This window comes from Gavia stellata, chromosome 5 (assembly GCF_030936135.1).
Source record: "Gavia stellata isolate bGavSte3 chromosome 5, bGavSte3.hap2, whole genome shotgun sequence".
NCBI classification, from domain to species: domain Eukaryota; kingdom Metazoa; phylum Chordata; class Aves; order Gaviiformes; family Gaviidae; genus Gavia; species Gavia stellata.
In genome coordinates this window covers 48,453,903-48,478,746 of record NC_082598.1, presented here as the reverse complement: position 1 = coordinate 48,478,746, position 24,844 = coordinate 48,453,903, and the positions used below count along the sequence as shown (strand labels likewise).

General features: G+C 40.9%; 2 protein-coding genes across 2 annotated transcripts; both read right to left on the bottom strand.

The window, feature by feature from the left end:
- Positions 1-1,785: 1,785 nt before the first annotated feature.
- Positions 1,786-8,719, bottom strand: FGA (fibrinogen alpha chain). The gene is made up of 6 exons (XM_009815807.2): positions 8,669-8,719; positions 6,725-6,853; positions 5,491-5,674; positions 5,046-5,191; positions 3,006-4,083; positions 1,786-2,626 (listed from the first exon to the last, which is right to left on the bottom strand). The coding sequence occupies exons 1-6, from the start codon at positions 8,717-8,719 to the stop codon at positions 1,917-1,919; spliced, it is 2,298 nt and encodes a 765-aa protein (XP_009814109.2). The 3' UTR covers positions 1,786-1,916.
- A 6,273-nt stretch (positions 8,720-14,992) lies between these two features.
- On the bottom strand, positions 14,993-20,339 carry FGG (fibrinogen gamma chain). Its single transcript, XM_009815810.2, has 10 exons — positions 20,233-20,339; positions 20,097-20,141; positions 19,459-19,642; positions 19,258-19,351; positions 18,175-18,305; positions 17,373-17,506; positions 17,062-17,246; positions 16,078-16,355; positions 15,567-15,736; positions 14,993-15,207 (listed from the first exon to the last, which is right to left on the bottom strand). The coding sequence occupies exons 1-10, from the start codon at positions 20,305-20,307 to the stop codon at positions 15,193-15,195; spliced, it is 1,311 nt and encodes a 436-aa protein (XP_009814112.1). The 5' UTR covers positions 20,308-20,339; the 3' UTR covers positions 14,993-15,192.
- Positions 20,340-24,844: the final 4,505 nt, after the last annotated feature.

Below are 24,844 nucleotides of genomic sequence, written 5' to 3'. Positions count from 1 at the left end.
TTTTCTTTCATATCATAAAGGTATGGTAACCACCCGTGTAACAAGTTGAGAAGGAATAAAGTGAAAAGATAGTATCTAACAAATGGGTAGTTCACCAGTCACTTAGTTCAGATCCTGTATGCTGAGTAAAATATGCCCTTTCCTGGGACCTGGCTCACATACTGTGCCTCTTAATATCCCTTCCACCATCCCACATCTTTTTATCATAGAATAAAATACAGTATTGGAAGACCTGGCTGGTATGTCTTTCACACAATCACTATCGTCAGACCAGAGCAATTAGCGACTCCAGTCATAGGGTAGGTGGAGGTTGGGTATTTCATCAAAGCTAGTGATCTAGGCTCCCTCTGTAGCCAGGAGCAGAGGTTGTCCCAAAGACAGGACTTCCCAACCCTGGTAGGCAGAATCAACCATCTCTCAGAGGGGACTGCCTTCCTCCACAAGGGAGGGGACCCAGATCACTAGCGGTAGATGGATTCCCATCTGAAACCACTTATGCTGATTTAATCTGTGGAGCCCGGAAGGACAAGGAGGAGACATCATAGTAGCATCTCACTACATGAGCACAAATGTTCAGCGTGCCCACAGGCAGGGCTTCCATTAAGGCTAGGGAACAAAAACACAAGGCGTAAAGCAGAAGTGCCTTTTCCAAAAGCACAGACACTTCTCCGCACATGGCTGTAAAGATGTCTTTGCTCTTCAGCAAACTCTCCGAAAATGTTAGCAGTGACTGTATTTGAGAAGCACTGAAAGAAGGCTAAAAGTGAGCTGCTTTGACAGTATTTGATGATATTGTTAAATGGTATGAAACATGCTGGCCAGTGAGATTGGAGGCGAGGAAGTTTGCTCATGCTTGTTTCTCAATAGAAGCACAGAAATATTAAACAGAGTAATTTTATGTCATAAGGTATAAAGGTATATACAGCGTGTTCTTGTGTAATTGTATAACCAATATAACTGGTTTTCCATGCAGCCAACTTCTTGCTGAAAAATCCTTACCACACACTGTCAGCAAGTTGCTGATTTAAACCCCTTGTCTGTAGAAGAATCCTTGCTTGGCACATGCCAAGAAACATTCTAAAGCAAGGAAATCTATATCATAGCCATCCAGGTGCTCCCCATCTTGCTTGTGCTGGTTACAGTCATAACCTTTTAGTGGTCACTAGAAAATTATAGCCTGTTTTGGGAGTTGTATTTTGATGAGTTATGAACCATCTTATTCTGAAGCTACAGTACACATGGTAAACTACCTAGAATTCATCAATGGGATGGAAGGTCTATCTCCATATTTGTAAAACCAAAGCTTAGGAGATCCTTAAAAGTCAGTCCTAAAATGCATGCATCACTTATCAAAGTATACTCCGTGTTAGGTGTGTGGCAAAAGTAAGAACCCAAACCACCTGCGGCTCTGCGAGAGAACTTACTCCTACCACTGTTCTGCTCCCCTTGAAATGGAAATGAGAGGAGATGGCCCAGAAGCATGACTGTCGAACTCGATAAGACTTTCATGGTTCATGTTCATGGAGGCAGGAGTTTGTGGTGAGCATACTTCTAAATTTTTTTACTTCTTTAGCACTTTTAAATAAAGTAAATAATTCAATTATAAATATTTTTATCTCCAGTCAAGGTGTGAGCTGCCAAATGCACAGACATAGACATAGACAAAGACATAGTCAAAGACATAGACAAAGTTTATATAAAAAGGATTTTAAAATCAATATTTCCTTGAAAAGGTTTGTCAGTTATAAGTAAGATGAAAAAACTGTTTTGTTGCTAATTAATCAGTGTTTATTTTTTAAGCCGTAGATGTGCCCAGTTGCCTTCAAATTCACAGGGTAAAGGTACATCGTACACATATATATAAAAAAACCCTTTTCAACTTGTAGTCGTAACATGTATATTAAAAGCCTGTCTTCCTACAGCGTTTCTATGGGCCTGATTTTCATTCTAACAATTTTGAGGGAATAGTCAGAAGCTCTAAATGGCAGCCAGACCACGCCGTTTTCGATCTCATAAGGAATGTTGTACCTGGGGTCGTAGTGGCCCCCCAGGTAGTAAATGCCATTGAGGTTGGCAGCCTGGCAGCTGTTGTACCACCAGCCACCCCCGTACATCTCTGCGCAGCTCTCCTCCCAGCGGTCCTGGTCCCGGTCGAAGGTGCTGAACCGCATCTGGGCATGGGACGTGTATTCGGTGCCCTCTTCCAGCCAGCCGGCGATCAGCGCGTCCCCGGCGGTCCCCTCGTAGGAGGACACGGCAAGGGCGTATCCTTCTGCTTCAGACCCTACCTGTACGATATACTCTGCATACACAGCATTTCCATCCCAGTCCTCTAACTCTACCCGAAGGAGAGTGTCATTCTGAGTCAGCAAGTGTATGTTTTCATTGCCCAGCCAGAACTCTCCTCGCCCTCTGCCATCCACGCTGCCGAAACCTCTCTTGTAGTCTTGCCAGGTCCGGTTAAAATTCACTGATCCATCCATTCTCTGTTGGATCAATAGCCATCCTCCCAAAGTGGTCTCTTGGTCGCAATAAACTGATAAAACCTTACTGGATCCTGCTGGCTTGATTTTGAAAATGCCACTTTTGGCACCAAAAGTGTGTTTCTGGCGGATATCATCACAGTCTAAAAAAAAAAGTTGATCTGGTTTGACAGGAGTTATCAGCAAAATTTAATAAAAGGTTCAGAGGAATCCAAGTACCAATAGTTCTGAGGAAAATTGTTAAACATGTCTTGGACTACGCTAGGTATACTGACAGGCAACATTAAAAAGAATTCAGAAAAGAAAACTTTACACACTTCTTAAATTGTGAATTGTCTATATAATACCCGAGTATTAATGAAATATTTTCCTTTTTGTTTCTGAGGTGGCAACAAACTGACACAGTGCTTGCATTTATCATCACACTGTTGTACTGCAGTATCCAAAACCAATGTGTCAGTTTGGTTATGGATGGAGTTTGGCTCTGCTACCTCAATAACTACTTCTGTGATGCCCGTGTACCTTTCCCAGTGCTGGCTGTCCTTTGCTTCACTCTTGACGATCTGAAGCTGCGTGCCTGAAAGTCTGGGGTATCCTCTGCACTCTGATCATGTTGCACCCCACCTAGCTGCCCAGTTATTTCACGGGTCTTTAGTGATTTGGTTTCGAAAGTGGAGCCTCCCTTGTTGAAACTAGAAGAGGTGCTGGTCACTACAGTCTTGGAGTGACTTGCACTGCCAGATGGGAATCCAGATGGCTGAAGGCGAAGTCCTCCAAAGTCATCTTCTTCCTCCTCTCCTAAGTCTGTAAATTTGTCTTTCCCCCCGTAACTCCCTGAATGACTGGATGCTCCACTACCGAAGCGACTACTGCCTGTGCCAGTTACGTGGCTGCTAGTTGAAACGCTGCTAGATCCACCAAAGTGCCTACTAGCAGTAGATGTAGAGTCAGGGGTAAAAAATGAATCTAGATCAGGGAATAAACTCTCTAGCTTGTGGAAGCTCTCTGTCCCACCAACATGGTACATGCTCCCTTCCCCTCCGTTTCCTGCTCCTTGTAAAAAGGAGCAGTCTGAGCCATCAGAAGAAACCATTTTTTCAACTACTTCTTCTCTAGGGCCATCAGGGCCAGTGACAAATTTTGTGGTGGTAGTTTTGGTGCATCTACGAACAGTGGAGGAGGTTTTGTCTCCCAGATTAAAGGCTTCTCTCCCATGAGTGGAAGTAACTAATTTGCTGGTGTGTGAAGGTCCATCCCCCCTGGATTCTACCATGGGGTACGAGCTGTCACCTCGGGAGGGGTTTGTGTCTGTTTCTGATCTTTCTAATACCACTTGCATCTGCCTGATGTTATTAACTATGTTCAGAGCTTGCATTTCTGGCAGAGGCTTATGCTTAAAATGCTCAGGAACATTCGAGTCCTTAAGTGGCCTCATTTTCAGTGTGCTCAAGGTGATTGTTTGAAGCTCTGGGTGCAAGTTGATGGAGTTGGCTTGGGTAAGCTGCTTCTGGATGTTGTCGTAGCTTTCTTTGTCCACCTGGTAATCAAAACTTCTAGCACAGGTTCCTTTGCAAGCTCGGATCTTAATATCAATGTCCACCTACATAAACAGAAATAATTTGGTTAGGGAGCTTTCCTGACTTTCTCAAGCAAGTGTATTCTTTAACTCGACTGGGGAAAGGTGGGAACTGCCCTGGTACCTCCCACCTACGGCTGAGCTTTTGCAAAGCTCAGTTTTGAAATCGTCCCTGGGTTTATTTCCACTATAAATATGACATGTGCAATAGCACAGCGTGCATGAGCTCCATGGAGAAGTATGTTGTAGCACATTCCCAATCTCTGCTCCGTTTATTCTTGGGACATAGGGGTGTCTTCCTGGGTTTGGCGGGAGTGCTACAGAGGTGGGCACACTCCCTGGGGACCAGGACAGAAACAGGTCCTCCAAGGAGAGGGGAAGATACTGGACTTGTCCCAGATCCTGTCATGGCCCTGCTGTGAGGCCTGCCGTCCTGGGGGTACCATTGCTTTCCCAAATGATCCAAAAGCTGGATCTCTGATCCAGGGATCAAAATGGGCTTTTGAGCAAAACCTCTGTTTGAGCCAGGACTTTTCCTTGCATTATCATCAGAGGAATCAGCTGTAACCTGGGAACATGGGCTCTAATGCCAGCACTGGCTGTGGGCATTGGTGGCAGCACTGGGGAAGGACAGGGCACGTTGTCCTCATCCTAGCTGCTCAGCAACTCATTACAGGAGGAGAAACGCCTCATACAGAGCCAGTTATCAGCAGATACAACATTCTTGCTGCCTGCTTGAGAGCAGAAGTGGCAGATGGGACTAGGAGTCCTCCTGAGCTCACGCTGGTTCCCACACAGCAGGAAAAGAAAAACATGCCCAGAAACCATCTCATTTGGGGATTTGCATCAGCAGGTCAGATCCTGTGAGAGTTGCATCATGTTTTCTTTCCACAGGGAGCACCGCTCGCCATGTATGGTATAATGGATAGATCCTCTTTCTGTATGTAATCGCTGGAAAGAACGGAAATTACGTAGCAGCTACCTACCTCCAAGCGCTTCATCTCCACCACCTGTTCCTGGATGCTGCTCTGCAGAGCTTTAATTCTGTTTACTTGAGTGACAACTCTCTGCTTTAATGTCACAATTCTCCGCCTCAGTTCTCCTGACACATGACCGTAAGTCTCATCAGTCTCTGAAACAGAAATGCATCACAGTCACCTATGCATGTGTGATTTTCTTTCCTGAAAGAGTAGTGTATTTTAAAATATGTAATTAAAACATGTAATTAAGAATGTACTTCTCATAGTATTGAGCAGGCAAAAATTACATTAGATTTTACTAGCTAGCAGTTAAGAGTCTTGTATTACTATGTTCATTCTGGCTCTTGATAACAAGGTCCAGTGCAGTATATATTTTCACTACATATTGCTTATGCACAAAAAAAGAGAATAATTCAGCAATGGATAATAAAACTGGATGTGAGATACTCACGCTGAGCACTGTCCAGGTCTGGTTTTAGTAAATTTATGGTTTCCACAATTACCCGATTGGATTTTTTATAGTTGTTTTGATTTTCTGCGAGCAGCTTCTTGATTTTGTCTATTCTGTGACTATAATCCTGGTCCGTTTCATCAATCAGTCCCTGCATTCTGCAGCCTGATGGACATTTTGTACCCTAAGATTGGAAGAGGGAAATAACTGTGTTAAAATCTTCACAAGTAAACCTTTTTTGAACATTATGTTTGCAGACTTTTGGCCAACACTGAAAACGTATTAAAAAAAATTAGGGCAAGATTCTGCTAATTCTCTTCAGATGTCTTGTACTATTCATCCAACGACTTCTCCAAGGACTTGTGTGACTTAGAGCAAGCCACCTGGGAGCTGATCCTTTACCTCCTATGCCTCTGACACTGGTGTGATCAAATCAGTGAAGTGCATCCTCAGAAACCTGCCATAAAGGGAGGATCAAGTAAACCCTTAACTTTCCCTCTCCTCTGTTCCTCAGGGCTGAAATTATATATATATATATTTCCCAAAGGGCTGTTGTAAGGTGAAGTTTGGTGTCCAGTTCAAGCAAGGATGTCAGAGGCCAACTTATGTAAGCAAAATTTTCCTCAGAAAAGCGTAATGTTCTTACAGACTAAAACTCTTCACCGAGGTTTCATCAGATAAATGTAGCACAGAGATGGGCTGAGATGCAAGAGGTGAGAGGGAGGCAAGTTAACAGCTTATACATAAAGACATACAGTCAATCATTACGAATCTTTTACTGCACATTCTGTCATCAGACTTCCTAAAAAGTGGCTTGTGAAGTGTAAGTTATTTCTAGTTATTTCTCCTCTTTGTCACACATCTTTCTTTCCCGTGCCTTTCTCTTACCAAGTCCCAAAGTGGCAATATCAAAACTCTGAAAAGAAATCCTTCTCATTTTTTTCTAGGAATAGCCTTCTTTTATTTCATCCTTCTCTTCCAGACTTACTTTCTCTTCTGATCCTGCACCCCTGCAAACTTGTCTTCTCCCTCCTTCTTTCTCCTCTTTTTTTTCTTTCTTTCTTTCCCGTAGGAGATCTCTGCAGGCTGCCCTGACGTGAAGCGTTACCTGTCCTCCCTCAGACCTAAAGCCCAACCGCATGCTGGCTGCGTGGCACCCGTCGTAGCGGTCCGGCTGAGGTCTGTGAGCGCCCTAGTGATGGGCCCCTCTTTTGCCCCAGAGCTCATTGCTCACCCAGTCATCATCGGCACAGATGGGCCAGTTCTTCTCATACTGGCAGGTGGACTGGGACATGTGCTCCACGATCCTGGGACCACGCACTCCTGCACCCTCCTTCTCAAAGGTACTTTCTGCATCTTGTGCCTGCCAGGAGGAAAAAGGGGAAAAGCAAAACTGAGATTAACTAAACAGCTGCCAAGAGAACAGAAACATAATGCTGATGTCCTCAAACACTCAGTTGCATAGCTGACGTGGTAATTACGGCCGCCTGAAAAGCATCACACCAAACAGTGCAAGGATTTTATTCACGACATTTCTTGTAAGATATGATTTTGTTTGTTTTGTTAGAATAAAGCTTTTCATCTCTTAAAATTAATGCTGCTATGAAGGAAGCTGATGATGCTCAGGGTATATTATGATAATATTATTCCACAGAAATCTTGTGTTCTGTGTGTAAATATAAAAATAACTTGGAATTAGATTGAAACTGGTTAAATTAAAGCAAATACTTTAAAAATCCTATGATCTATTTCCATTTGCTGCAATATTCCTAAATTTCTATTTACATTCTACCACCTTCAGTCTACACAAAACTGGCTTAAAGATATATATGAATAGAGTTTTGCCATTAGTGTTTCTGATTTTAATCACAGTTGCTAACTGTAAACTTGTAGCACTGTTTTGCCTGGCATAAAGAGCAAGAAAGCTAATAACATTGTAATAAACATAACAATGTCAGCGATGGATGGATTCCACCGTGCTAATGGAAAGAAGAGAAACATACTGAGATTTTCTTCAAACCTGAGAAGCAAAAGTGCATATACACAAGCTAATTCTAAGCTAAAACACTGTAAGGATTCCTACTGTGTTATCGCTCAGTAAAGGACTGGAAAATAATTCTTGCTCATAAAAGAAAGCCCTGTTTTAGGGCTTGAGATGTAATTAGGCCTGACTGGATTCCTCTGCACACCTTAAGTTCTTTTCAAGCACCATAATTAATGCTTGAAAAGATTAATGATTAATTACTATTATGACTATTGTTTAATTTTGCGGCAGAGAAAGTTTTGGTAATTCTAGCCTCCAGTGCCAGAACCTCGGACCTGGGGAACTGGAATGTCATTATTAAAGTCAGCAGATTCATGCTGTTTTGATTCATCCTGAGGATCTGGGCCAAGTGCCTCTTGGAAGTAACAAATAAAAAATTTACTTTTAGGTGTTCTGTGCCCTTTCAGCATTGACAGCTCCAATATGAGTGCTTCTGTTTTGTCACATCTGCTCCCTATAATTTCTGTCATTTGTTAAAACATTGACATTCTTCAAAAAACAGTCAAAAAGAGAAATGTAAAGAATCTAACATAAGATTGTGGGCTGAGACCTAAATGAGAAAAGAGCAAGGTTATATTAGCAGAGTTGAAAATCAAGTCTATCACTTTCTTTATCTAAAAATTGATTCTTACTTAGCTCTAGTTCTCTAGTTTAACCTGATGTTGCTGCCACAGGAATATTTTTTTTTATGTGTATTTTATAATAAAGGTATTGTGAGTCATCTGTAGGTGTAAAATCCTGCTGAAGTACTGTCCAAAGGAGGTAGAATTCACCCTAATAAACATGAAAATTCCTAACTGGCTGGAGCCACTAGCATCCAGTCAGTTAGGTTTAAGACTTACAGCATCACCTATGAACCTTTGAATTCATGCTAATGTATCTCCTTTGCAGCTCCTGAAGCCAGGCAGAATCAGCAAAACTGAATTAAGCAAAACTAGAGAGCTGGATACTCAAGGACTACTGATGAAAGTCCAGCAGTGAAGTAGTTACAGTAAGCTTGTGCATATGTGTGTGCATTGAATTTTACGAGCTAGGTGACAGCCAAAATGTATCTGTCTAATGAATGAACATTAAATAAATGCTCACTCTTCAAAACAGAAAGCTATGAAAAGAATCAAGTAAGCAAACTCATACCCAGGCTAAGTTGAGGCACAGCAACACACAGAGGATCCTCATTGATGTCATCTTCAGGAGAAGAGCAAGCAGAACTCTGACTGAGAGGATGCTCTTCACCAGTCTTTTGGTGCAATTTAAACCTTAATGCGAAGCTGAGATTAATCATTATGCTCCCTTCTGTTTGGAGACAAAACATGCCAAATGCTCCTGTCCCCCTTAGGTGATTACCTAATGCCTCTTGCACAAGTTTCTGAGGTTATTTGCTCCAGATAAGTTTGTACAACACCAACATGCAGGCAACACCATGTATTCCAGGAAAAAAATCTGTCTAAAGCTTAGTTTCTCGTAACTGGATGTTCAACTACAATGTATGCAGGACCTAGTGGGATCTAGCAGTACTTACCTGCTGGAAGACACACACTCTGTGCGATCTGTATTTAGCTAGCATAATCAAAGAGTTGATATTTGGAAAAGGAAGTCATTGGTTTGCCCTTTCTGGGTGACTGTGTTCCACTGCTGTGAAATCCACTGGCCTTTCCAAAGCAAGTACTAGCCTGAGAAAGGGTCATACAGTCTGTCATCACAGTGACCATGTGGTCATCAACTGAAATTAGTTCCTGAGGAGTGCAGAGCCCAGTTGACATCAGTTTTTACAGCTGGACCTTACTGGTGTTTGTATAATGCATGATGTATTTAACATTATGCTGTCTCTTACACAAATGGTATATTATAATTTTTTATCAAGTAGGATTTGTTTGAAATGAACACATATTTATGAAGAGCACAGTAGAGTGGTACTTGAAAATGTCCCAGAACAGATGTTAAGCATAATTAAATCTTCCTAAGGAGTCACAGCTCCTTAAATATTTGTATAATGGGTATAGATTGTGTGTGGCAATTGATGATAATGCGCTGCTGCTGTGAGCTCTATAACAAGCCTTACTGTTACTGGGGAGTGCTGTACGTGGCTTACAGACACTTGAGAGATGCTGCCCATCTCAAAAGTTGCCACCACAGTGAGAAGGAAAGAGCAAGAAAACCCTTGCTCGAGCAAATGTGGGCCTAATCAGTTGAAAGAACAAAATTCTCTCTTGGCTTTTTAAAACAGCATGACATCCACAAAACTCCATCATCTACAGGTTACAACCTCTTATCATTATCATATTCTGCTTTAGAGGGACATGTTTAAGCTTGACTCTGGCATTTTACAACATATTTAATTCAAAATAGCTGATTTTAGCTTTGGATCAGTTCCAGCAGCCTCTCAGATTTTGTCTTATCCTCCTTTCCTCTGCTCTTCCTCTTGTTTTCTGCCTTCAGGAGGCTTGAACCCTCTCCATGTAAAGTTCACTGCAGTTGAACTGGACCCTTTGTTTCCTCCCATTTCTGACCTTACATTTCATGCTTCTCTTATCTAGGAAAACCCTCTTAAACCTAACTTAACTTATAGCAATATCACTAATAGCGAGTCATATCCTCAGGTAGCAGAAGAGCTCAATAAGATGGTGCTACATTGATTAACACCTACACCACCAGGATCTGATTTTGCATGATAAAGGGTTTCTATTATATTAAAGGTTTAATCGTATCTTATTTGTGAATATTCTGAAACAAGATGTTTTGTTTAGTTCAATTCCCTGCAACATGCTTTGTAAAGTCTTCTGTTGAATCCCATGCAGTGCCAGTAATACTATGGTGCAACAAACCTCTTCTGATTTCAGCAACAAGACAGCCCAACTAACTTGAGCAACAAAGGTCCAAACAGACCACATCTTACCTTTGCTCAGTTTGAAGATCAGCCAGCCATGGCTGTGTTGTTTGGTTTATAAATGTCCGTAAGGCAGCTCCTGAACTCAAAGCAGATAATAAATATACTTACACACCAAAATGCTCAGCTGCTAACTTCAGCAGGGGTTAGATCGGTGATGTTTCCCTACTCCAAGTCCAACACAGTTTTGTTCACTCTGTTGCAGCAGTTCTGTGAAAGAATTATAAAAAGCTCAGAGAACAATAAAATGCTTAAAGGAGGGAAAGACCACAATGAGAGGAAGCCTTGCAGGATTAGGATTATTTTACAGAACAGAGTAAAATGGGCTTCATCCAAAATATACTGGGGTCCGTGGACAGTCTCCCACTCAAACCAACAAGCTCTAATTTAGCCTCCATAATAGATGCAAAACTCTGCTCAAAGATCACAACTTTAGGACCTCTGTGCTCAGGAACACAAGAATTGCAGGTACAACCTTCATATGCTCTCCTTGTGCATACACTCGTGGACTTTGCTTTACCGCAGAATCACATGTGATGTTTCTTCCACCGAACCCCTTCCTCCTCACATGGAGCATGGATTGTGATCCACAGGCAAGCAGCTGCCCAGAGCTGTACACTCTTTTCATTGTATGATGATCCTCTGCAGACTGTTTAAAGCTTCAAGGATTTCCCTACAGTGCTCATCACTCAGCTACCCCAGTGCTTTACAAACATTCATTCCTTGGGCACGACTTTCCCCTTTTCACAGCTGCAACAGCCAGGTGAGAAGGTTAAGCTAAAAAGTAGTTAATTTTGGGGATTCATTTGGATAGTCTGAGTCTTCAGAGCACACCATATGTGCAGATCCCACTGACAGCAGCTATAGCTCTGTGCCTGCGCCGGGGCTCAGGAGGAACATCCAGCAGCCTCTGGTTCCACAGGAACCGGGTGATGAGGGCAGGAATAGCACCTAATTCTGCAGAGTATCAGCTGTGCCCTACCCGGTTTTATTCGCTGCATTTGTTACAACCTACACAACAACTAAAACATCCTTCAGAATTCAGATGTGACATGTCACCTTAGTTCTGGCTTTTCCCAATTTGTAAGACCTAGATTTTGTGATCTTCAGTACTTTACGAACATTATTTTTGTAATTTAATAGGCCTTAAAAATCAAGACCAGTCACAGAACGTCAAGCAGAAGAATTTCTGCCTTTTCAACCATGCTAACAGAGGATGTGACAATTTGCTAGGTGGTGTCCCAGGTACCGGCTACCAGTGTAACACTGGATATGGCAGTAGCATGTGCCACGTTTCCTCCGACTCTGATGGAGGGCACAGCTCTATGGTGACTTTCAAACGCAGAAAATTTAAGCTCTGGTCCAAGGAAAACTCGGCCACCAAGTCTAGAGGGACTAGAAAAAGATGATAATCAATCATAAACATTAGGTAAGCTAAGAGGGGTTTCCTGCTTCATGTGAAGGGGATTGGTGGGTGAAAATGGGGTGAAGGAGGAGCTCCTCAGGCTTTCCAGTTGAGGGCTGAGTCCGGGCCTGACCTTCAGCCTGTACCTTTGCTTTCATGTTGCAATCATCCGCTCACTTCTCCCTGTGTTTGTTTGAAAGGCTAAAGGCCAAGAGCTAGATAAACTTTGGATTTAACTTTAATTCACGGTCAAAGGACAGAAGTGCAGTTCACTACTTCAGCTGCCCTGCTCTTGGCAGGTTGCCACAGTAATAGTTGGGGAGTCTGGGATTTAACTCTGGTTCTTGTGCCCTAGATGTGAGCCAGCCCTTGTTTGCCCAGCACCGGCCCTGTCTCCTGTCCTACCACCAGTCCCCACCGCCAGTTTCCAAGCAGTGCCTTCTCCTCCTCTTACCTGCTCATTCCTGTCCCTCCTCTGGATACCTTGTCTCAGACTCCATTCTCCTTGAGCCCCAGCTCCAGCTCCACTTTCTCTTCACATGCTCCTCGGACTACTTAATTCTTTTGAATTCATTACTAGCCAGTCCCAGCATCTGGTCCCCCATTTTCCCCATGCAATGTCCCAGGGACTGAGGGACCCAGCAAGTCCTCCAGTCAGCCCACCTTATTTGCCTCTTTCTACCACTATCCCTTCCTTGTCCACTTTTCCTTTTTTTTTTTTTTTTGCTTTGGAGTGAGCATGCAAAAGAGAAAGTATTTCTGTTCCAAATTCCTCTGGTTTGTGCTACAGTGGTCTTTGGAAGACTGACTACAAGCACAAAGTATGAAAGAAAGGCAAACTCATGGTAGATGCCAAATCCTATCATGAACTTCTATAAGCTCAGAGGGGGACAGGCTTGCCTAAATACCGATGACTTTCACTATAGGCTATGGTCTGAGGGTCATGTACGATAAAGACTGATTTAGAAAAGAGAACTATGACTTCTCAGTATACAAAATAGGGGCATTAAGTCAAATTGCAATGTATTTACTTGCAAAAAATAATACCGAGAGTATTATTCTCCCTCTAAGATCAGAAGAAATAGGAGATCTTTTCAGGCCCTTTTCTGATAGAGAGTTCGAAACAGTAGAAGGGAGCTCCAAAAGGCATGAGTCTCACCAGTCTTCTTTCAGGGCCCAGAGAATATAACTGCAGGCTGGGATCCTGCAGACTCCCTGATGAACTCTGGCACAGGACTTCTTTGAAAGATCAGCCTTCTTGGATTCGATAGCTCTGACCCTCCTGACCCCTGGAGCAGACCTCTTCAAAGAGGCCAAAATGATTTGTGAAAACTTAGGACACCAATCAACAAATCAACTGGAAGACTAAGCCAATCTTAGTTCTGGTGAGCAACCCATAAAATGCCAGTTCACACCAGTGAAATGTGTGTGGTTACAGCAGGTTGACATGAGATAAATCATTGTGGCCAAAAGCTAAACCGGGAGAGGCAAATCACAGTTCAGACTAGCAGAGTGTGGATACAGAAGTCAAAGTGACAGAGGGGAAAGGAATGTTTTTTACTTCCATGTTGCAAATATATAAATAATAACAACCTTAAAGTCATGTCATAGGTGGCATAAACTGAAAACAGAAAGTGGAAGGCACTTGGCCAACGCCACTCAAGTGGCTGTTTGCAGAACCAGGATCAGACTGGGCTGGCCAACCCTCAGCTCGCAATCCTTCGCCCCGGCCTCTCTACACATACTGCTTCAGCTACAAGGAACCACGGGAGAGGCCTCACCGCACAAAGCGTTCAGGAAAACTGCTTGGCTCGGCGAGGAATTGGGTGTCAAGGCTGGTGGTGGGCCATGCAGCATGGCTGGTTGCATGGGTGCAACAGAGCTGTGCAAATATACCAGTTCAGTGGTGTGGAGGGGTTGTCCCTCATCCCAAACAGTTGTTAACCCCATGCTGACCCTATGCTAACGATGGCTGCTTCTCACCTACTCCTGAGAAACCTGCCTTCCTCTTAGATTTTGGCCCAAGGGTAAAACTTCAACTAAGTCAAAACAACCTCAGTAAAAATGACAGGGGGACAGCAGTTTATCACGCTATGGAGACGCAGATCCAGGGAAAGAGGCTCAGCAGCAGCCTCGCTAGAGACATGGGCACCAAAACCGGAAAAGTGTTGAGGCAGCACAAACTGCCTTTAAGATCTGTCTTATTAGTGTAATGTCTCCCTGTCTTTAAAATACAGCATTTGAATGTGCTATTCAGAAATACCAGGCCTCTCACTAGTAGCTAAAAATAAAGACCAGAATACACTTCGTATTTCACTTCTCAATATATCAACTTGATATATATAAGTTATAGACATAGGGATATAGATTCTAGCTCTGGGTGTATTTTTTGTTGGGCAATTTATCCACAAACCGAATTTGATTTGCTAATGCACCCCTCAAATGCACTTATCACATACTCTGAGTGAATACATTCAGACAGCATCGCAAACTTTGCTGTTCTTGATCTGTGCTGTGAGTTTGCTCATGTGGATCACACGGAAAATTATTACCAGATCTAGGAAAAAAAATGCAAGTAAAATACAATTAATTTCTGCTGCAAATTTTAACATTTTTTTGGTTGGATAATGGCACTAGATACATTAGATTAATTTTTAAATATTTATGAATAAAAAGGGGGTACTCAGGAATAATGATTGTACAGTGTAATACTATGTGCTATATAGCAAATGAAACTTTTATTCTGAGTAATATTTGAGAAACTTGTTAATATGTATGCTCTGGAGTGAAATATCTGTTCTTGGTCATTGATAGTATACTTCCCAACACATCCTGATTGAAAATGTATTGATTACTTCATGGTAAGCTCAGTCAAGTAGCCTTCAGCAGTAAACTAGGCCTCTTTCAAATTGCTATGTACTTTGACCTATGTCACAAATTAATTTAATCAGAAAACAGAATGAAAACTTTTGGAAACAAGCCACATTTTATGGAGAAATAGCTCCAACACTCGCCTCTAAACAAAGAGCAGAAACTACTGGCATGCAATTCAGGAATGACTGAATCGAACAGGTTTGATCAGAGTAACCTTCCAACCATCATAAAGTTTACTTTGTTTTGTTTGGCCAACAGTAGAACACAGATAACAAGTTCAGATTTTTTGTAATAATCAAAAATTTATTGAGAATTTGTACAGAAAAAAAAAAACATGTACAGAGGTAAGCAGTGCTCAGGGAAGAGGCTTGGGCATTTTACATTCAACAGTGTTTTATAGTCAAAACGGAACTGTGTAATGTTAGGTAAGTTCGGTGTCTAAGCGATAATAGGTTTGTTTTCCCTGTTCAGATCAGTCTTTGTGAACTTGTAGCTTCACGAGTCTCCAACCTACAACAGAAAAAAAGAGAGTATTTTAGTGTTCTTCTAAAGAAAGAAGTACCTAAGGCTATGATGACATGTTGATAGTGTTCATACATAGTTACACTAGTTGGAAATTAAAAATCTAGCATTTAAAGCCCATGAAGGCAGGGGATTATTTCTGATCACAAGACTATCTGTTAAAAGAAGTAGTAATGTGGAAGGTATACTAAAATCAAAGTACAAACATTTCTGTGACAAAATGGTAAACAAAGCCAACTTCTTTAAGATACAGTGGGCTTAACACTTCAGCTATAGATGCTCAGTGTTTGAAATTATAACTATGTTCTGTTGTCATTTTAAGTATCTCCTTGGTCCTGTGGTCGAACCTGTTTGGCGCTGCCTAAGTTGTGCTGCTGTCCATCTACTGACAGTCTGTTGAATGGGATGATTTTCATCGCAGTTTTCTTCATGGAGTACCACCGGTCACGCCAGGTTGCCCAGATAATGCCATTGTCATATCCAGATGGACCAGCATCTTTCGATGTGTACACACCATCTAAAAAATATCAATTGGAGCAAAACAAGTTAGTTGCTTTCTAATGTACGTGTCCATACATTTTTCTGGTACTAACACCTCCATGGCATCCCTGGGCATGCTAACAGGCCCTGCTCACCACCCTTCTCCCCCTGGCTTGCTTCTCTCAGGACTGATTCTCCCACTTTGGGCTGGAAAGCAGCTGTGAGTTCCTACTGCTGGTATTAACAGTTATTGTAAAGAATGGGCTACACCAGCTTTGGGAGATCTGGATGACAAAACATACTGAATGAAAGCGACCCATTTTAATTTGTCACTGAAACATGGTGTCCTGGGTTATAGGTATTTAGAAGATATTTTACCTATATAATATTTGCCATTGAGGTGGCCAGCATGACATCTATTCATCCACCATCCAGATCCATCTTGCTCAGCACAGTTGCCAGCAAAGTTATCATTGTCGTTATCATAGGTACTGAACCGCATGCCATTGTGATAGGTAAAGGATTTGTCACTTGGATCATCTCCAAAATCAAAGCCATCAAAGGCATCCCCGGCTTCACCACCGATAAAGTAGGCGTACGTCAGTCGATACTTGTCTTCTTCACTTCCCACTTTGAATACAGCATAGTCAGCAGTGCTGTTAACAAAGGATAATGGTGAATATGAGCATGCTGCATTCCCAGTACATGCACGAATGAAAAATACAGAGGTGTTTGAACTGCAGAAAAGGCACTTATGGCATCCTAGCATTTGAAAAGGAATTGGTTTTGCATGACTATGTGCCTCAGTTCAATGACACACATCCAAGCAACTTTTGTGCTCCAGTATCACATTTTCTGACTACTAGTCTTCAGTGATGTCTAGGTGTCAGTCTCACAGGTTCATAATGCTTAGGCTTACTTAGTTCATGAGGAAATTATTGGTGGGAGGAAGGAGTGGATGTCTCAAGAAATAGCAAGGATAGTAAGCCCTCCTGGAGAATGGAATACATAGAACAGAAAAGAAAAGAATAAATAGAACAGTTCAGTTGGAAGGGACTACAATGATCATCTTGTCCATAGGATGCATAAGATGTGAAGAAACTTGAAGAGAAGAAACAGATTTCTTCTGCCAAATAAAGTAGGGCTGCCAGCATGTGGCCTTCAGACACACACATGTCCCTGCCAACAAGTCACACACGGTGACTGATGTCACAGCAGTGAGTTCAGGCAGCCAAAGCAGTGTCCTATGCATGTTAGCAGGTCTAAGGGCTCATCATTTTTTCAGAGAGCCATACAAACTGATGCAGCAGTGGGAGCAGTAGGTTTTAAGCTGTCATTTTCAGAAGCATCATGAGTAAATACCCTTTTTTGCCACTCCAGTCCTCCAGTTCTATTCGTAAGGTGTATGGCAGAGTGGACTGTGTAGTTATTAAATGAATCTTTTCATTGCCCAGCCAGAACTCAGTGGTGTCATCTGGAGACAGATGTCCAAATCCTTCCTTGTACTGAACCCAATTTTTCTTGAAGTCCTCACTCCCATCCAGTCTCTGGGGGGAAAAAAAGCCAAAAACAAAACCAAAAACCTCGATCAAAAAGATATGTAACTTATGCAGGCAAATAAAAACTGCTGATGCAATAAGCTTGTTCATGGTAATAATACATAAGTGGCATACCCTCTGTAATACAGTCCAGCCGTTGCCATATGAGTCAATCTCACAGTAGACTAGGAATGACTGCTTGGCTTTCTGAGGCTTGATAAAGTAAAGACCACTTTTTCTGGCACCTTTATTTGCAATGTCTTGGCAATCTGAAGTAAAGATATTCAAAGGTTCGTTATTAATCTAGCTACAGTTCCAAACTCACATTTATTTGATATTCTAACTTTCTTAGTGCAAGAAATACGATTCATCTAAATGTCATTGTTGCAAAGTTAGCTATTTAGTCCACACACTTTAATGTCATTGCCATAAAAAATCCTACTGAAGTTCACAGGACTTGTGTAAGATGAGGAGGAATTCAGCCTCACGTAAGAGTTTAAGCAACTTAGATGTAAAATATAGTCATTGCATTAATTTCTGCAGCAACAAAAAAGGCACTTACGGAACTAATGGAATAATTAAATTTTTTTCAGGTAACTCAATAGAAATGTGATAATGAGCTATTTTCTGTTTGTCCTATGTCCATGGAAAGTCTACTCATGTCCCTCATGTTTTGCATACATTTTGGGATAGTCATATTTTGGCCAAAAAGACCAAAGGACCAAGCAAGACCTCCGTTCCACCTGAATGCCTTGTTTGCAGACCATCTACCTAGCACTTATATTGAACCAAGCACTGTTTTCATAACTTGCTAACTTAAATATCTTTGCAGAAATCTATGGCCCATAAGATTACAAATAACTCATAGCTGTGATGCCAAACTGGCGATACTTGTAACTGAATTAACCCTCCACCATACAAGAAGCATTTTGTGCACCTCTTCCAGTTGTCTCCTGTATTTCAGCTGTGTCTCTACATGGCTCCTGACAGAGTGACTCAAGTTGGGCAATCTTCTGTTTCAGCTGTGTGATCCTGTTGCTGTTCAATATATGTGTATCTGTCAACTGTCTGGACAGAGAGACATAAAAATGGCTTGTTGTTTCAGCTGTTTCTGAATATGTAACCCACATTCCCCTGCACACATGCCTCACCTATGTAGCATGCAGCTACATACACCCCTGTAAAAGGGGGTGCCTCTGTTAGCACTGATATTTAAAGTTGAGGAAACCAGGTAAAATGCGAAAGTACGCACTTAATCTTACGCAAAACTTGACTCTAATCAGCAAAACTCAAACCAGTAATTAATGTATGAATATAACTCTATGGAAAGATTTTCTTTGTTCGCCTGAAGTAAATGATAAATTATGCCTCTTTCTTTAATTATGGATGCATTTGTAAAACATAAATGCTGTAAATAAACTGCTGCAAGTGTCAGAATGCTTAAATTATCTTTGATATAATGTTATAGAAGTGGAGATTTTTCTACATTCAGGTCAAAAAATGTATCCTTAAGATTTAAAAAAGTTAATGATGTTTTCAATTTTATTTTCAATGCCAATTTACAAAAGACTACCACTGAGTTTATAGTTACTTATGATTTATATCCATGTAACTGAGCTAATTTTCATGGATATATGCAGCAAAATTAGCCAGAGTGAATGATTGTACGAATATTCCACACACTCTGCATTACAGCACAATCTCAAATTAATAAAATATCCAAAGGTCATGAAAAAAAATTTAGGAGTAGCTGGCACAGCAAAAGAAACATAAATAAAAATATCGCCATGTTTCCTGACATTCTTATCTTGCACTTCTTGCACAATTAATGGCTTATGCAGATGAGCAGAGAATGCAGTATCAGATCCTCATGATCCTTCTGTGACTAATGACAGTGTGGACACAATGGTCCACATGAGCACAAAAAACCTTTCTGAGGGAGCCTTAGCTGCACTTGATAAAAGAACAGAAGGAAAACAATTTGAAATGTCAAGTGATATAAAAGGTGGAAGATACCTACTGTATAGTACTTTCATGTGACAAAATAGTGTTTTCATATCTGATAATTTCTTCAATTATTTTCTTGGACTTCTTAGTAAAATCATCAACTGAATCTGTAAAACAGACAAAGGTATAAAATTATTGCAATTAGGCAAATTAGAAACCAAGAAAACAACATAAATTATGTTTTTCAGTTGTGTAGTTATTTTAATATTCTCACTTGATAGTGTCTGCTTCTCTGGAGGATAGAGGCTTTGGATGTGTTGAATCAAATGTTCTACTGTTCCTGTGGAGTTAGTAATTTGCCGCAAAATTCTCTCCATTTCCTGCAGTTCATTATCCATAGTGAGATGGTATTTATTAAAGAAGTCTGCAATGCCACAGGTCGTTGGGCAGTAGCTACCCTAAAGAGGAAGGAAAAATAACTGGCAATGCTTCAGGAGCAAAAAAAGGAGAGCAGAATATTTGGGCAGGGGAACTTTCAGGCACTGCTTATACAACCGATTGTGGACAAAAAAGGGCAGGCATTTGCCACTTTGTCTGCAGCATTTGGATTGACAGGGGCAGTTCAGTTTCACACTGAGTGTACATACACACACAGAGCAAGAAAATGGTGCATGCTGTTACTTGTAGCGTCTTCTGGATACATGCTTTTGCCAACAGTGCAGCCTCCCCTACATTTTTACCAAGCTTATACCTCTATTAATAGATAAAAGGTTTAAGCGCAGTGCATTTAATAAATATCGAAAATAACAATGAAGATCAAAAAAAGCTACAAGTGATAATGGTAGTTAATGATCAGCATAGGAAAGCTTTAATTAGACTCTCAAGATAAAAGAAAACCGTCCAGGTACTTACAAATCGTTCATCTAATATGCAGCAGTTTTCTCTGGTAGCAATGTACTGAAGAGAAGAAAGAAGACCATTTTCGGTTAATTTTCTCTGACAGTGCTTTCCGCGCCGACGTGTTTTCTAACACTGTATCTTCACTTACCGCCGTGCTGGCAGAAAAGAGCAGGGAGAGGAGAGGCCCCAGGGGAGCCCAGCTGCGTAACCTCTGCACCATCATGTCTGTCCCACCGGGCGCTGCTGACTGCTCGGTGCGAGTTGTGGAGTCAGCAGCCGAAACTGTTCAACCCAGCACAGGGCAGCAGCAGTTTAAGGGAGCAGGCTGAAGCTGGGGGCGGGCACCGGGAGGTGGCGGGAAGAGGTGGGGTAGGGGTTTGAGGTGGATTCCCAGAATTTGCACACATCTCTTACTCCTCCCATTTTCAGAACCTGCTTCCCACTTATCCGCTTGATCTCTGCTCCAGCCAGGAGATCTCAGGGGAGATGGGAAGGTGAGACAAGACATGGAGACTCTACTTCTAGTAACATGAGCGTAAAGGAAACACACACATGGTTTTGGAATGGGGCTGGCAGAAGTTTCACTCAAATAGAGCAAGGAAAAGCCACAGTAACTATCTGAATTACGTGTAATAACTATCAATAGCCTAATAATAAATACTACTTTGCGGTTACGTAGCACTTTCCCACCACAGATCTCAATGTGCTTTGCAAAGAGAATCAACATCATTCTCCATATTCTGCAGATGACAAAACTGAAGCAGAGAAAGGTATGAAGTCACTTTGGGCAGTGGCATACCTGGAACAGAAGCCTGTGGTAATTCTCACAGTCAATGAACGCATGAATCTTCCCTATCCTTCAACTCAAGGAGCCCATTTGAACAACTTTGATCAAAGCTTCCTTGCTGGGGAACTACTGTTGTCAGTATCTGCTTTATTCAACACACCTGCAAGACTGGTGACAGGCTCCCTCTTCTGCTACAGACTTTATCCCAATCGGATTATTTTATGCATATGCTTCTGCTTACTATCTGTATTAATAGCATTAATAGCTTTCTACTCATGCCCTGCACCTGATCTTTATGCTGTGACCCCTCCAGAGAAAGCCTGCTTTTGTGTCTGTACAATATTGTGTGTGATGAGACAATGCTGAATGAAGCTTTTGACTTCAATACATGTTTGACCAAATGATGAAAAGAACGGTAGGACTGGGGCTCACTGCTAGATCTGTTGTCGGCTTTGTGATTTCAGGCAAATGACTTCACCTCTGTACAGCAGGATCAATGTTTCAACTTTGCTTAATATGTATTTAAAATTCACGGACAAAAGCACTCTATAGAGGCTCGATGTTATATTATTACAAAATTAAATATGATTATGCCCTGAAACATGGAGAGTTCCTGATCTGTATATCCTCTTTTCATCTGGTCACATCTGGCCAACCAGAAGGTTCCCATCATGTTTGAGGATCCAGCCACATATTGCCAGAAGGAAATCTGAGAATTTACGATGCTAAAAATCAGATTTGTGGGACACTTGTGTGAAGCTGAAGCACTGTTCACGGGAGAGTTAACTTTCCAGTAACTGTGCTAATGACCAGTGAGTTAGCTGCCAGGCTGCCAAAAGTCCTTTCCAAAGGATGATCGATGCTAAAAGTTTACTCTTCCAAATATGGCATTAATTCCCTTCAAGAATCAAGTGCAGAACGTGCTTCTGTTGTGCTTACTGATACAAATAGGACATGGCTCCACCTTTTACATGGTCAGTTCCATTTCCTAAAGAGTGAAAATAAAGTAAATAAAACTGGGTAAAAGTCTACCTTCTCTTGTGTTGTCTATTGTTGCTTCATTAGTGCTGTTAACATGGACTCAGGAAATTACCAGTGAATCTCCTTGCCACTGCTGCTCACACATTGCTTGAGCTTGCTCTGCTGCTTCATTGGCTGCAAGTCATGACACGGGGTTCAGAGGATGCTGGAGGTACAAATTCAGTGGCTGTGCTACGCCAGGATTCCCTTAGATAAAACTATGTAGCGTTGAGTAGGTTGCTGGTATGAACTTTGTAAAATAACTGGCTCAGCTACAACCGCAGATGTACACTCAAGAGTGCAGATGGGCATGTAATGTTCATGACACAATAGGTGAACGACGCAACACAATCCAGGTATCCCTTATCCTTTAGCAGAGTAAAAACCACACCCTCACCTTTTGTCAATAATAGTAGAACATATAGCCTTGAAACTCTTTCAAAAGAATATTTAGTAACAGAATATGGAAACATTTGTCTTGTGTTCCTAGGCAAGAATTTCAGGAGTCAGAAAAGATGGTAACAGTCAACACTGGCAGTAATAGCTTAGGTCATCTTGAGATAAAATGCCTAACATTTTAGAATTAAAACATGAGAATGGCTGTAATGAAATAATTTCAATGCATAAATAGAGTTTCATTGTTCTAGATAATTGGCTAGTTGGGTGGGTAAAACAAAAGGATCATTATGCCTACGAATGGGTTAGGAATAGGAAAATTGAATTTTCAGTGAGGTGCTTGTGTTACACAAAATTATCACTGTATAGATCTACATTCATGAAGGAATCTATATTAAACATTGCTTTAATGATTACCAAATATCTGTACACTGCATTTATAAGTGTTGCCTAGTTGTATTTCTGGTTGCAACCTCTTGTACTTAGCAGAAGATGTAAATATTTAAACCTCAGGAAATTTTTGTTCGCTTTACTGATTACATGGTCATGATTTAGCCTTGAATAATTAATCCTTTCATATCTTTGCTTCCTTCTCTTTTCTTCTGTGGTTTCACCTTAGAAATAACTTATTCCTGCTTTTTATTAAGTTGAAAACAACATGTATTCTTAGTAGAATGGCTATGTAGCAGTCTTCCTCCCTTACATACCATTTTGCCTTGGTTGGTCCTGGCTGCAAAACAGCTGACCCGTTTACCAAACAAATATGCTAGAGACCTAGTTGTACCCTGAGACGTGTCCAACATAATTTGACTGTGTTGATTTTCTGGCCAGTTTTTTCTTTCCAGTAAGTCTCTTTGGTGATTTGGTAACAAATGAGGAACTATTTGTGTAGCACAGGCAGAAGGGAGAGTTCTCAAATTGAGTTTACTTTTTTCTTGCAATTATTTTTGAGAATCGTTATTTGTTCAAAAGAGCCTTCTTCACCTCAATTTTGATTAGTATTTTTGTCAAACAGCCATTGGGAGACTATCCAGCACCTTCCCATTATTCATAGCAAATATTCCCTCAGAAATACAAATCAGAAGAAATATGCTTGTGTTTGTAAATCAGTTCCTGAATATCAGACTATTCTTATGGCTGTCTTGGAAAAACAACTGTTTTTTAAACTTATGAACATACTTACATGTCTTAAGAATCTAACTTGAAAAATCAGTCTATACCATTTCAGAAATGCTACAGTGATCCATTTTAACATTTCCAGTGGGGTTTTGTTATTGTTTTAACTGAAAGTGTTCAGTGGACTTGACTTGAACACGTAGATTTTTTTTTTTTTCAGATACTCCAGAAGTTGATTTTCTTATGTAAAAATAAATGCCAAAAAGAAATGTTGAAAACCCCAAAAAAGTAAATATTGAAAAAAGTTGCCTACTTTGCTTTGCTATCCATCATCAATATGCATTACGCTGCTTGTACTACTAGTAAACTATACGGATTAGTGGGCAAAATGGCCTTCGCTAGGTCAATCAATGAGTGAGTGATAATTAGAATGAGAAATAGAGATGACTAAAAAGCTGTCTAGTATTGAAGTTATGCTGCTAGTGTGCTATAAAACCAACTGCTTTAAAAACAGAAGCAAAAAGTGAAAATGAAAAAAAAGTTTTGTAAGTCATCTTTCTCTTTCTCTTTCAATATGCAAAACTTGGGTAAAAGGTACATGGCAACATTTTTGCCAATCCGATAGTCCACTCTGTGCAACAGACATTCTTCCTCACCCTTCCTGAAGTGAAATACCTGGAGGATTCGTTGAGTCAGCAAAAAACAGCTCTTAGTTGCTCTGCACGGAGAAACTTTTGTTTCTTTTCACTTATGAAACCGGTGCAGATATTCACTACGCTTCAGTTCAAATACAGGATGGAAATGGTTCTGTTTCTAAGGAAAAGTATGAAATTTATGTATTTCATGTCAGTTATGGCTTTCCATTTTGGAAAGAATTCATGGGATATTTTGCTGCATGCACACTGTGAATACAGAAAATTTACTCACTTTAGAATGTATTCTTAATTAATGATGGGATATTACATTTTTTAAAATCTAAGCAGGGAAACTGCACCGATGCATGATTGCTAAAAGTCATTTGGTCTGTGACTCATGTTTTGGTGGTCATTTTTTCCAGTACTTTTTCTACAGCATATAACAATGTAAAAGACCCTTCGATCTCTGTAAAGAATAACCAAGTTTGGGGTTTTTTTTTTAGCTAATGCATCATTGCTTCAAAACATAGTTCTTATTTTGATTTAAAATATTATTACAAAGTTTCAAAATTATTTAACAATCAAAAAGGCCAAAAGTCAAGACACCTCACCTTTACACTACTTCTGAAAATACCTCATTTCCATAAGTCAGATGTTTGATGGTTTGAATGAGCTATTATCTTATTTTTAAAAAATCCTATAGCCTTTCCTTTTCATGCTTACTTACTTTCATACAGTTCAGATTTTATTTAAGCTTCATTCAAATGTTAAGGAATTAAAAGAGAACCTATCTCCAAAAAACAACA